Source organism: Durio zibethinus, chromosome 3, assembly GCF_047325235.1.
Source record: "Durio zibethinus cultivar Kanyao isolate XHJ-2024 chromosome 3, ASM4732523v1, whole genome shotgun sequence".
NCBI lineage: Eukaryota > Viridiplantae > Streptophyta > Magnoliopsida > Malvales > Malvaceae > Durio > Durio zibethinus.
Window position 1 is genome coordinate 33271808 of NC_143164.1, and position 15012 is coordinate 33286819.

Genomic DNA, 15012 nt, shown 5'->3' on the forward strand with positions numbered 1-15012 from the left:
TAAAAAAGCAATTTGATGTTGGATTTTTAGATGTGGTAAAATATGCAGAATGGGTAGCCAATATAGTGCTAATTTCCAAGAAAGATAAAAAAGTGAGAATGTGTGTTGATTATTGAAACCTGAGTAAGCTGAGTCTCAAAGATAACTTTTCTCTACCCCATATCGATACCCTAATGGAAAACACTACCAGGCATTCCATATTTTTTTTATAGATGGCTTCTTAGAGTCTAATCAGATTAAGATGACTCATAATAATATAGAGAAAATAACATTTATGACCATGTGGGGACGTTCTGTTACAAAGTCATGCCTTTTGGGTTAAAAAATGTTAGTGCTATTTATCAAAAAGCAATGATGACTCTCTTGTATGACATGATGCATAAAGAGATAAAAGTATATGTAGATGACATGATTACAAAATCTTATGAAAGAGAAGATCATATAATCAATCTCAAAAGGTTGTGAAGCTAAATCCTGCCAAATGTATATTTGATGCTAAATTAAAAAAATCGTTAGGCTTTGTGGTCAGTGAAAAAAGAATCAAAGTAAATCTAGATAAGATACATGCTATTCATAACTTATCTTCTCCTCATACCTCGAAAGAAGTGAGAAGCTTTTTAGGAATATTGAATTATATTGCTCATTTTACCTCTTAACTTAGCTACAAATGCGATCCTATTTTCAAGCTTTTTAAAAAACATGATCCAAAAGAATAAAATGATGAATGTCAAGAAGCTTTTGATATAGTCAAAGAATACTTGTCAAATCTATTTGTGTTGGTGCCATCAGTTTCAGAAAAGCCTTTGATTTTGTACTTAATAGTACATAAAAATGCAATAGGATATGTGCTGGGGCAAAGAGATGAAAATAATAAGAAAGAATAAGTAATTTATTACTTAAGCAAGAAATTCATTGATTATAAGTCTAAGTATTCACCATTGAGGAAGATATGTTATGCATTGACCGAGATAGCTCGAAGGCTCAGACAATACATGCTTTATCACACTACTTGCTCATAGCAAAGTTGGATCCCATTAAGTATATCTTTGATAAGCCTTCATTGACAAGAAAAATAGTGCGATGGCAAGTTATGCTTTTAAAATATGATATTATTTATGTAACTTAAAAGGTTATTAAACGGAATGTAATACCCAAGTTCCTTGTCGATCGTATAGTTGAAGATTATAAGCCAATGAAACTAGATTTTCTTAATGAAGATGTGAAAGCCATTAAAGAGAATGAACCTGTTAAAAAGTCTTAGAAAATGTATTTTAATGGAGCTGCTAATGCTTTGGGCCATGGTATTGGAGTAATTTTAATATCTCTCAATAGACACTATTATCCTATCATGGCTAGATTAAATTTCAATTGCACAAACAATGTGACTGAATACGAGGCTTGTGTTATGGGCCTTCAAGTAGCAATTGAAAAAAATATCAAAGTGTTAGATATATTTAGAGATTCATCTCTGATTATTTATCAGTTACGAGGTGAATAGGAATAAGAGATTGCAAGTTGATCCAGTATCATAAATACATTTTTGAGTTGGTTAAGCAATTTAAAAAGATTTAGTTTGAGCATCTGCCTAAAAAGGAAAACCAGATTGCTGATATACTAGCTATTTTTGCTGTAATGATCAGAATAGATGTAAATACCAAAATTCAACCCATCAAATTGGATGTAAAGGATGTAATAGCACATTGCTAATGTGTCGAAGAAGAAATTGATAGGAAGTCATGGTATCATGACATTATGCAATACATTAAAAGTCAGCAATACCCAGAACATGTAACAAAATATGATAAAGGGACTATTAAAAGGCTAGCTATAGGTTCCTTCTTTGATGGAGATGTCCTCTATAAAAAAAATCAAGATCAGGTACTCCTAAGTTGTATGAATGCAGTTAAAGCACAAAAGATTATTAAAGAAGTGTATGACAGGGTTTATGGGGTATATATGGGTGGTCATATGATGGTTGGACAAATTATGAAAGTTGGCTATTAGTGGTTAATAATGGCAAGTGACTATAATGATTATGCTAAAAAATGTCATAAGTATTAGATTTATGCTGATAAGATTCACATTCCTCTATCAGCATTGCACGTTTTGGCTCTTCCATAGCCATTCTCTATGTGAGGCATGGATGTCATCAATCCAAAAGCTTCAAATGGGCATAGATTCACCTTTGTAATGATTAATTATTTTACAAAGTGAGTAGAAGTTGCAACATATGCTAGCGTGACATGATCGATGGTATGCAAATTCATAAAAAAAAAATACAGATATGAGCTTTCAGATATGATTATTTTTTATAATACCAAAAACTTGAATAATAAAATGATGAATAAAGTATACATTCAATTCAAGATCCATCATCGTAATTCAGCACCATATCGTCTAAAGATGAATAAGGCAATAGAAGCCACAAACAAGAATATCAAAAGGATCTTGGAGAAAATTACTAATACTTATAAAGACTAGCATGATAAGTTACCTTTTGCCTTACATGTTTATAGAACATTAGTTCGAACATTTACTAGGACCACCCCATTCTCTCCAGTCTATGGAATGAAAACTATGCTGTCAGTTGAAATAAAAATTCTCTTATTGAGAGTCTAACGAAAATCGAGTTAGAATAAGTAGAATGGGTCTATAATCACTATGAGCAGTTGAACCTCATTGAAGGGAAAAAGCTTATAGCACTTTATCATGGTCAATTATATCATAAGAGAATGATAAGAGCACTTGATAAAAAATTTACCCTTTTTGCTTTTGGGAAAGGAACTTAGTGCTGAAAAGGATCTTTTCAAATCAACATGATAATTGAGAAACACCAAATTGGGAAGGTCCATATGTGATGAAGAAAATCTTTTCTAGTAGGGCATTGATTTTGGCAAAAATAGAAAAATATGATTTACCTACTCTTATAAACTCAAATGCTATGAAAAGATACTTCATTTAAGAAAAAAAAAAAGTAAGAAAAAAAATGACATATCTAAGCTAAAAACCTGCAAGGTGGCTTTTATGTAAAAGAGAATCATCATCAAGAGATGACTTCACAATATTAGGGCAAATGTAGTTTGACGAACTCTTAAGAATCGATAAAGTCATATGTTTAAGTTTTGGAGAAAGAAATTGAATGTTTTGTTCATGATTATCTTGTAATCATTACTTGGATAACTTTGTTCCTACCCAAATACTTTTATTGCCATGCATTTATTATCAATTTAATGAAATTTGCTTTTTTTTCCTTTGGGTATAATGCCTATCCATTCTTTTATATCAAATCATCATCTTTGTTCATCTGACAAATGAATGGGAGGAATGTGTGATTGCATTTTTTTGTCTTAAACTTCAAATGATAAAAAAAATAATAACATAGAATATCTTAGCATTACTTTTTAAAATTCGATAAAGGTAGATGAAAAATGACAAGAAAAGCATGACAAGACATTGATGTTGCAAACTTATGAAAAAGAAAAATATTGTTAAGAAATAATACAATGGTCAAACGTTAAGAACAAATTAGTTTTATGGCAATTATTGAGAATTCTGATAAAAAAGCAAAAAGATAAGGGATTTCAAGAGCCTTTAACCATAATTGGAAATAAATTATTTTGATTGCATTACATGTATTGCATCTAGAGCACTCAGTACAAGCATCCATGAGCAGTTATAACAAGGACATCGACTTTTCATTTTCCTAATGAAAAACAAAGTTTTGATCTTCAGGTAAAAATAATAATCAAACAAGAGATTTCAAAAGAGAAAATTTTACTTGTTCAAAAATGAGAACTCGGTTTTAAGAAAAGATAAAAAAAATTTTTAAGTTGTTGAGCCTTTACTTAGATGAGTCTTTTCCAAGATGAAGAATTTTTTAAAGTTATTGAGCCTCTGCCTAGAGACAAATGAGCATTTTTCAAAAAGAAATTTTTTTAAAGTTTTTTAGCCTCTACCTAGATAAGCCTTTTTCAAGATGAAAAATTTTTTAAAATTGTTGAGCCTCTCTACCTAGAGACAGATGAGCCTTTTTCAAGATGAGATTTGTTTAAATTTATTGTTGAGCCTCTACCTAGATGAGCCTTTTCCAAGATAAGATTTGTTTAAAGTTGTTAAGCCTCTACCCAGATGAGCTTTTTTCAAGCTAAAAAATTTTTAAAGTCGCTAAGTCTCTACCTAAATGAGCATTTTTCAACATAAAAATTTTGTTAAAATTGTTGAGCTTCTACCTAGAGCAGGCTTTTTTCATATAAGAATTTTAAAGTTGTTGAGCCTCTACTTAAATTAACCATTTTAAGTTTTTAAAAGTTGTCGAGCCTCGAGTAAAAGGAGCATTTCGATTTTATCTTTAAAGTTTTTTAGTTTTTAATGAGATAAGCCATTTGATTAGTTTAGATCAATTAGGGAAAAAAAATCTCTTTAGACTCCGGACAAAATTGTTACTTTTATCTTTGCCCTATTTTTTATTCTCAACAATGCATAAAAAGCGACAACTATAGACACCAAATTTGTCTAAATTTTTGTTTAAATTTTTTGGTTCTAATGAGTTTACGGGTCTAAACCTGGTTTTTTTCTAAGTTCAGGCCTAATGTTTAATTTTTAACTTTAATTTTATTATTTATATAAGAATACAATAACTAATAATTAATTAAATATTAATAATAATATACAAAAATAATAATAATAATAAAATACAGAAAATGAAAACAAAACAAAACAAAAACCATAAAAGAGCAAAAGACAGGGTGCTGGTGCTAATAGTTATCATACACAGCACCACTGGCCACCTATCCTTACGCCCTTATGCAACCCATTGTCTCCCATACCCCAATTCCCTAAAACCCATGCATCATGCCTTTAAAAGTTACCTACCCATACCCTACAACCTAACGACCTATTCACCATGTCCTATTCCAAGCCATTCTATAAAAATCCCAACCAAGAACTCATTCGGGTTAGTGAGAGACACAAAAAAAATGACCCAGTAGCCTCTAAGCACCAACACTGACACTGCACCTTTAAACACCTACCAAAAAACTACCTCCTTCTCCAAAACCCATACAGGTCACCCACTGGCCCTCTCTAATCGAGCCTAAACCCTACACAAACCCTTACCCAAGCTACACAACCTTAACCCTTAACCCCAGCACCATTTTTTCTCTTAAAGCCTCAGACCTTGACCTTCATCCATACGCACCTAGCGTTAGACACCCACCAGAACTTCCTCCTTTCACAAGTTAAAGCCTTTTCACACCAACCATGGCCTAAGTGCCCTAGCGATGGTCCTATTCAACCATTACCCCAAGCCTCTAAAACCAAACCCTACCAACACATGCATCCCACGAGAATACCTGCACACCCTTATAACACCTAGAAACCAAAAGTTGGCTTCCCCATGGCCCTTCTGCTTCCAATTGACTACCACCACAAACCCAAGAAAAAAAATCAAATCAAAACCCTTAAAAAAATAGTCCTTTGGTGGGGAACCTAGCTCCGCACAATGTGCCTAAAGTAAAAGAAAGAAGTTAGTATCATCAAAAAATAAAAAAATCAAAATCAACAAAAAATAAAAAAAAATATAAGCTATGAAACTTAATCTATGCCAATCAAGATTGTTCTCGATGAAAGGGAAACCAAATCTGAGCTTAAAGGGCAAATGGAAGTCTTTTGACATTTTCTTGGTTTTCCAACGACCAGAAGTAGCTTCAACGACTAGGCAGCGATGGCTTGTATGATAGCCAGCTCCCTATTTTGTTTGAGAGAATTTTGAATTTTTTTTTTTTTTGAAACTAATGAGAAATAAGCTAAAACAAAAAAAAAATTGGTTTTATATAGAAGACTAAGCCTCAAAATGACATGTTTGATCAATCCAGTTTAGGTTTTTTTTAATTTTTTAATTTATTTTTTTATATTATTTTTGTTATTTTAAATTTTGTCATTAAAATTTATGCATGTTAAAATATTTAAATTTTGTTATAATAAAATTTTTTAATTAGTAAAAATGAAAACAAAAAAATAGATAAATTAAATTAAATAATGGAAAATATAGTTAAAATTTTGATAATTTTTATTAAAATTTAGGATAAATCTTATAAAATAATAATAAAAAAATAACAATAACAATAATAATAATAATTAATGATTATTATACCAATAATAATAAAAAAATGGTTTCTAACCTTTGATAATTTTTTTAAGATTAAAAAAAGGAAAAATAACCAAAAATTAAATTAATAAAATTAATAAAAATAGTAAAAATAATAAAAATAACAAAAATTTATAAAAAAGTAAGAAAAGGAAATTTTATTCGATAATGAAATTCAAAAGTACTTCGAATAGTGATACCTACGAAATCTCTAGGTGATAATTTTTTTTAAATACTATCAACGTATTTGAGTATTTATAAAAAGTTTTCAATACAATAAAAATTTTCCTATTTTAACTATAAAATAGTAAATAAAAATAAACTAATTTTTTAAAAATAAAATAATAAAAAATAAAAGGAAAAGAAATCTTTACCTGATTATGGAATTTTAAGATATTCTGAGTAGTAATGCCTTAAAAATATCTAGGTAAAAATTTTTTTTTAAATACTATCAGTATATTGGAGTATTTATAAAAACTTTTCAATATGATAAAAATTTCTCTTTTCTTCAAAACAATAAAAATAATAATATATAAAAAAAATAAATTTAAAAAAAATAAAATAAAATGTGCACATCAACATATTATCATTTGCATTGTTTGTATGACATGATTTTTTTGAAAAGTAAATACGAACTTTCGAGGATGGAATTTTAAAGTATTTCGATAAACAATACCTAAAAAATCTCTAGGTTAGAAAAAATTTTTCTAATATTACCAACGTAATGGAACATTTTAACAATTATTTCAATAAAATGGCTCCAATTTATTTTTTCAAACAAAACGGAACAACAAAAAAGGTAAATAAATAATAAAAAGATAATAAAAATTAAAAAAAATAAATTTCAATAAACGAAAGAAATTTAGAAAATTATTTTCAAACATCGAAACTAAGATTGTTGTTATCAAAATCAAATGATAATATACATTTAATTAGTACCGTTTTAAAAAGGTATTGTGAGGGGTATTAATTATTCCCTACACATAACCAACTCTCGAATTCACCTTCTTTTACAAACCCTAAAATTATTTTTTAATAAATTTTAATTAATTTTAAATTTTTATTAAAATGATATATTTTAATAGGTGGCCAAACAAAAATTGGTGACGACTCTGTTTTCTGTTCCTTTTCAATTCGTTTTTCAAATTTATCAGATGACTCCAAAATTATTATGACAAATGAAATTTGTGAAATTTTTAAAAAATGATTTAATAAAAATTTTAATAAAAATATATAAATTAATAAATTGATACAATTTAATGTAAAAATCAATAATATGTAAAAAAAAATTAAAAATATTATTTATAATTTAAATTTGATCAATATTTAAATTTTGTCAATATTTTTATTAAAAATATCTTTCTAAAAAATATATCAAAATTTTTTAAATTTTACATACTTAATTTATATAATAAAATTTTTTTATTTATAAATTTTAATTTTTAATTAATTATTTTTATTTTAAAAAAAAAAAACCTTTACTTCAAATTCTTTTCAACAAATAGATACCCTTTAAAAGTAACGGCTAGTGGGGTCTGTTCTGTCTGTCATCTCTCCCGTGAAAGGGGCAACCCTAGCTAAAGCTTCTTATCTTTTTTTGTGTTAGCTCTTTTAAGCAAAACGTAAACCAAGTCTCAACTTCCCCATTTAATTATGCTCTTCTTCTCAATCATTTGCTTCAAGTCACCAACCGGCTCAAGCCATCCCCCTCTAACCTTTATGCTGCTCGCTCCTTCTTTGCTCACTTGCATCTGATTTATACTTACATTTAGAGTACTAGAATACAAATATTAATAAGGTAAGAACAAATGCTGATGTAACTTGCTCAATAATTATTTCATAACATGAATAGCGTGAGTAATATGATAACATAGATATAATGAATTTAATACATTATTACTTTAAATTTTGATTAATAGACAAAATACAATAATTAATGCAAAAAAATTTTATAAGAATGGAGCATTCTTCCAAAGTGTTGGGTATCTTTTATTACTAATTACTTAACTTTAAGATACACAATTTTCTAATCATAAATTCTACTTAAAAATTCATCTTCAACTGTTTGGCCTAGTGACCAAGTAAGCCTTAAGAAGACATAGGACTGGGGTTCGACCTCAGCCTCCTCCCTCCCCTTGATGTAGGGCAACCCCTTGAAACCAAAAAAAAAAAGAAAACTCTACTTAAAAGTTCAAACTCCAAAACCATGCATATATATATATATATATATGCAATTAATGGTGGCTTTTCTTCTTTCATTTCCCACATTTTTTATTTTTAAGTGGCCTCTGGCAAAGGTACGTAGTGGTAAACTTGGCATCGCCAAAGCAAACTACAGCCCGATCAGCAACAGCCAAAAAGAAAAAGCATGGGACTCAATTTTGGCAATGCAATCGGGGCTTTACACTTTGAAGCAGCTAAAGGATATGCGGCTACAACACAACGCGAAGCTTAAAAAGGCAAAAGCTATGAAATTAAAACGCCTAGATAAAGGTTCCAGCTCATCAAATGCTTCACCTCCACAAAATATCCGGGGCAGTTTGTTCATCAACAGCTCAAAGCCATATGAACAAAGCAAGTTATGTGTGCCATCATCAAATCAACTTCAAATTCTCTCTCTCTCTCTCTCTCTGTCTCTCTCTCTCTCGTGTGTGTGTGTGTGTGTGTGGATATATATATATGTATGTGTAAGGGAGCTGAATGCAAAGAAACAAATATATATAAGTTCTTTCTTCTGCTCTAAGCTGACCCATATCCTAAGCTAAGAGAAACAGATTCACACCAACAATAATGGCAAACATCCATGATCATTGCTTCTCTGTTGCTTTTGGCCTTCTTGGTACAAAACTCATTGATAACCTCTTTCAATTAATTTCCTTTCAAAATAATTATAGTGCTTGCTATTTGTATATGTCTTTCTTTTCTCTGATTCTTTTCATTTTGTGCAGGAAATATTTTTTCGTTCCTTGTTTATCTTGCCCCATTGTAGGTTTTCTACTGATTCTCATGCTCTCGTCTAAGTTTATATTTATGGATTTATTTTTTATTGTTTGTTTGAATATTAACAATGTTACTTTCTTCTGCTTTTCTTCGAATTAAGGCCAACTTTCTACAGGATTTTCAAGAAGAAATCAACAGAAGGTTTTCAATCCATACCATATTCAGTTGCACTTTTCAGTTGCATGTTGTTGCTCTACTACGCCTTCCTCAAGAAACATGATGCAGTCATGCTCATCACCATTAACTCAATTGGCTGCTGCATTGAATCCATATATCTTTGCTTCTACATGGTTTATGCAACCAAAAGCGCCAGGGTACGTATAACATCTTCTTTTGTCGACCTCTCCTTTAAAGCTTCTCTCTGGAATTCATCTTCATCATCGATCTTTTTTCAAAGCTACTACTACTTTGCAGATATACACGACAAAGCTGCTCATATTTTTCAACATTGGGGCATCAGGATTAATCATACTTGTAACATTATTATTTTCAAAGGGCTCTCATCGAATTTCCATCGTGGGGTGGATTTGTGCAGTCTTCTCAGTCTGTGTCTTTGCTGCTCCACTTAGCATCATTGTAAACCCAAAAACAAATCATTAGCTCTTCAAATATAGGTGCAGTAAGCTTCTTAACCATGTAATAACGTTTTTTTTTTTTAATTTTACTTTATAAATTCCAGAGGCTCGTTATAAGAACGAAGAGTGTCGAATACATGCCGTTCTCATTGTCATTCTTCTTGACTCTCTGTGCTGTGACGTGGTTCCTGTATGGTTTTTCCTTGAGAGATTACTACATAGCAGTAAGAAACCAACTTCTTCTCCAACCCCATTAAATTTGACCATATACTTTGTTTAAACATGTGCCATCCATACATTTTTGCTCAGATCGGTTATCATTTCTTAATTTTTGTTTTAGACGCCAAACATCCTGGGATTTAGCTTTGGGATGACTCAGATGATACTATATCTCCTATATCGTGGGGGAAGAAAAGAAATAATCTTGACAGAGAGCAAGTCACAAGAGCAATTAGGCAATGGTAGCCAAATGATCAGCACAGTAAATGAGACTCAAGAAGCTGCTATGAATAATGGAGTTGGAGGGATGATGATTAGCAACTCCCAGATTGTCCCAAGTGAATTTAACGTGTGAACCTCAAGGTAAAAGAGCAATTGACAATTTCTTGTAGCCTCTCCTGCTGGACAGAAAAAACTGAAATGTCCCCTTTCTTAATACTAGTTCAAGTTTTTTTTCAAGTATATGTATTTCAAAAAAGCACGTACAAGTACAATCATACTCAATATAATTGAGAGCTTTGCTTTGCTGCTGCCATTTTAGAAGTTGCCATTATAGCCTCCATTTGACAGTGTGGTGGGAATCCTCTCACAATACCGAAACTTTCATTTTATGATTGGATCTACGAACTCTTAGGGATCCAATCACAAAATATAAAATTCTAGCGTGGGAGGACTCCCACCACGCACACAGATAGAACCTGAATCTCTACTCATCTTTTGAACAGATCAGTCATTATTTACTCAATGCAGGAAACGAGTATACTGTTTGAGAATATAGAAATTGGGGGTGATGGAAGAAAACAAAACCGTTTCAAACAGATTGCGGGACTTTATAAATTAATTAGTTTTTAATCTTTTCGGACTTAAAAGTAATAGTCCCTTTGTCATGCTTACAAATTTTATTTTTTTTTTTGGTTGTAAAGTGGAAATGGGTTAACGTTATAATCTTGCAAATAACTGAGAAGAAAAATAAAGCAAGATGAAATGGAAGGTGGGATGAATGATGTCGGTATATATAACAGAAAAAATCTGTCGTTTTCTTTCAAGTAGTCAAATGGTTGATGATATAATAATACATTAATGGTGTAAGATTCTTCCATTCTTGAGATTTAAGTTGTACAACATTCTTATTTGTTTTCTTGAAGAAAAAATTTCTCATTCTTGATCAACAAACGGACAAAAATAAAATAAAATAACAAAAAAGACAGCTAATTATATCATACTGTAATATTGAAGTCAAAATTAAGACGTTAAGGTAGTATTTGGTTTCCGGAAATTGAATCATTTTCTATTTCAGAATATTTTATTTATTTTCTTATTTTTGTATTTTTAAAAAATAATTTTTATTTTCATTTATCAAATACAGTTTTTAGAAAAAAAAAAAAAAAGAAATTAAAAAGCAAAAATATTTTCTCAAACCAAGCCTAAAGATTTAAGTATTTATTCTGTAATTTCTAAAGTTGTAGTTTTCTTTTTCTTAAAAAAAAAGTTATAGGTTTTTTTTTTAAATAAATTTGTAGTTTTTTTAATTAAAAGTACAAAAAATTATATATATGTGTAATTTTTTATAATTTTTTCTTGTAATTAATCCTTTTAATTTTTAACCTTAATTATCGTAATCCCGAATTTATAAGTTGATTTTCATGCTATGCTCTACATTTATTATCTAAATCCATACTTATAAAACATGGTGAATTATTTACTCGTCACTTGAAATTTTTTTTTTAATTTCTTTTTTTTTATTTACTAATTAATAGTCATTATTCTCCATGTATAAATTGTTCACATTTATAAGGGTCATTGGTAGGGTTGTAAACGAGCCGAGTCGAGTCGAATAGTGAGAAGTTCGAGCTTGAGCTCGACTCACAACTCGAGGCTCGATACTCGGCTCGAGCTCGATCAAATTTTATTTTTCAAGCTCGAGCTCGATTCGTGATCGAATTCGAGCTACTCGAACTTGTTCGATTAAACTCGATTAATATGTAAAAATAAGCTCGATTCGTATACTCGACAATAGTTCGATTATTCATACTCGAACTCAAACTCGAACTCGGACTCGAAATATTTTATTAATTAAAATAATAAAAATATATTTAAATATAAAAGCTCGATTAGGCTCGCGAGCTACTCAAGTCAGATATAAGAATATTCGAATTTGGCTCAATCGATAAGTCGAGCTACTCGAGCTCGAGCTCGACTCGACAATAATCGAACCGAATTCGAGTTTTTTTCGAATCGAATCTGAGTAACTTACGAGTACTAATGTATCATTTACACCCCTAATCATTGGTTGACAAATGACATGTCAACCAATGATATGGAAATAAATTTTTTATAATAATATTTATAATTTATATATTATAATTAATTTAAATTATATTTTAAATGACACTTAATGTTTTATAGGTAGACTCTTAGTGTATTTTTTATCTCAAAATGTGATTTACATTTGATATTTTACTTTTACATATAAATTAAGTTTAATATTTTATTATTATTATTTCTTTTGCATTTTTATAAGATTTTTAGTTTTATATCTTTGTAATATATTATATTATGATTTATAATTTTATATTCTTATAATTTATTGATATAAAAAAAGTTATTATTAAAAATTCTCAAATAAAAATTCAATAATCATTCAAGTATTTATCATTTTATTACAACTAATTAAATTCTAAAATATCTATTTTTATCAATTAAATTTTTATTAGACAAAATTTGATTAACTATCAATATTCATTTTTATCTAATCAAAGTTTAATTGAGATAAAAATATATATTTAAGGTTTAATTAAATAAAAATACATATTTAAAAATTTAATCAATTCAAAATAAAATTTTAAAATTTAATCAATTATAATAAAAATATAAAAAATATCGTATATTATTGATTTTTTTTTTTCGAAAGTTGTTCCATTACATTGTTTAGAATTAAAATATATATATATTCGCAACCATTCAAACACATGGCATGTATGTGGGTAGGTGCGCAAGGATACGGGACACGAGTCGGGTTCAGAGGATTTTTGTTCCCAAAACACTTATCTCCGTAAAAAGAAAGAAAGAAATTAGGGTTTGGAGACAGTTAAACTTTTCCGCAATTCGTAGTATTCCACTCTTGTTTTTGCGACAATGAAAAATCGGAAGCCGAACGGAAACGGAAACGGCTACAGGATTGAGATGGAGGGCCCAAAACCGATTACTATGAAGAAGAAAAAGAACATCAACCGATTGGGAGGAACTGGTCTTTCGCTTCAAGCATTCGCTAATGCCAAATCCACCACCAATCATTACAATCCTGCCTTAATAAGTATAAATTCCCTTCTTTCTTTATTTGATGGTTTGATTTTTTGTTATATTTATAATTTACTTTTTTGCCTGATTTATGTTTTCTGTTTTTTTTTTTTTTTCCATTTTAATCTTGTTACTGGCAATTTGTTTTTCTCAGAGAAGAAAAGAGAGTTCTATAAGAATGCTAAGCATGTTAACAAGTATAAGAAGTCACTGAAGCAACAAAATCAGGGGAATGATCTTCCTTCAGCTATAAGAACCCCCGAGGTTTGTTATCATGGAGCAAATTTTATATTGTATTAATATTAATATAGTGAAATATTCAATGTGATACTTGGATTTTAAAAATTTTTAATGTGATATTTGAACAATAAATCTGGTAATAAATGTGCTACTCACTCTTAACGGATTTAGCTTTTTGATGTATTTAGCTTCAAACAATGACTCGTGCTAACAAATAACTTTTCAAGGATTATATTAATTAACAGATTCATAATTCAAGTATCACATTAGATATTTTTAAAATTTAGATATCACATTGAACGTTTTATTATAATTGATCATTCGTAACATTAACCTTTTTTTATATTATAATTAACTTGCTATGTTTTTTTCTTTTTTCATTTTAAATTAGAGGACAAATAGTCTAGCTCTAAATTGGGTTGAAATCTGTTTTAAGTTGTTTTTATTATTGGTGTTCATTGGATGAGTGATTAAGCATTTTAGTTATAATCTGAAGTGTTGTTGGATAACATATGGACTTGTAAACGTTAAGCAAAACCTATATGAATGAGTTCAAAAATCTAAATTGCTCTTTGATTGATTCTTTCTAAAATTATTTATAATCTAGGAGATGCTGGATATTTATACAGCTGAGAAAAACAGATGATTCTGTTGGAAACATGTAATCCAAATTCTATATCGGTATCCCTTGCATGCATCTAGACATAATTTTTTTATGTACTTTTAGAACAGACTGAGTTTGCTAATCCAAGGCCTTTTATAGGAGGAGAATGAAGACATAGTTAGTAGTTGGACCAACAAAAAGAACAAGAAGAAGAAGAATAGTTCACACAGTTTGAGAGAATTGTATGAGAAGCAGCGGGAGGAGAAAGAGAAGTTAAGGATGGAGAGGGAGGCAATTATTCAAGCAAAGAAGGAACAGAAAGAGAAAGATGAAGTTCAGAGAAAGGCAGGAAGGAAGGAGATGTTCAAAAAGACACGACATGGTCAACCTGTAATGAAATATAGAATCCAGCATCTTTTGCAATCCATACAGAGTTCATCTAGTGCTTCTGTTAATAAAAATCAGTAATTTAAAATTTGATATTCCTTGTTTTGTACTTCTTTAGTGCGCACAGTAGCTGATTTGGAGAACATAGTGGTGATGCAGGGGAATTTTGGCAATGTAATGTTAATTGCCCAAAACAAGGGATTTTCTTCATGCTCCTGTATCATTTGGATGGCTAAAGGAGTTTTCGCATCCAATCTAAAAACCTTCATGTTAGTTTTTAAATATAAAGTATGAAACAGCAGCATTTTTGTCTGAACATTTACCTGTGCATATGTTGATTTATTATTGCCTCTATCCAGTTTTATCTGTAATATTTGTTGGGCAAAACTAGAAATGAAGATCGTAGAGTCCATCCCAAGGTTCGTCCACAGGAACCGCCCTGACAAATCTATATCACTATCATAATCTAAAGGACAAGGATGGCTAACCCTATACTACTATCATAATCTAAACATGCCGCGAGATTAAGGTGGACATAACTCATC

General features: G+C 29.8%; 2 protein-coding genes across 3 annotated transcripts; both read left to right on the forward strand.

Annotated features, from left to right (window-relative positions):
- The first annotated feature begins 8565 nt into the window (after positions 1–8565).
- LOC111283725 (bidirectional sugar transporter SWEET14-like) lies at positions 8566–10474 on the forward strand. 2 transcript variants are annotated; one of them, XM_089758531.1, is made up of 6 exons: positions 8566–8723; positions 9094–9130; positions 9246–9459; positions 9560–9721; positions 9825–9944; positions 10061–10474. In XM_089758531.1, exons 1-6 carry the CDS (start codon positions 8654–8656, stop codon positions 10292–10294), a joined length of 837 nt encoding a protein of 278 aa, XP_089614657.1. In that variant the 5' UTR covers positions 8566–8653; the 3' UTR covers positions 10295–10474. The 2 variants fall into 2 exon arrangements, with proteins under 2 accessions (XP_089614657.1, XP_022728058.1); XM_022872323.2 differs by having other exon boundaries at positions 8698–8984.
- A 2439-nt stretch (positions 10475–12913) lies between these two features.
- LOC111283933 (uncharacterized) lies at positions 12914–14785 on the forward strand. The gene is made up of 3 exons (XM_022872624.2): positions 12914–13252; positions 13391–13500; positions 14240–14785. The coding sequence occupies exons 1-3, from the start codon at positions 13075–13077 to the stop codon at positions 14546–14548; spliced, it is 597 nt and encodes a 198-aa protein (XP_022728359.2). The 5' UTR covers positions 12914–13074; the 3' UTR covers positions 14549–14785.
- Positions 14786–15012: the final 227 nt, after the last annotated feature.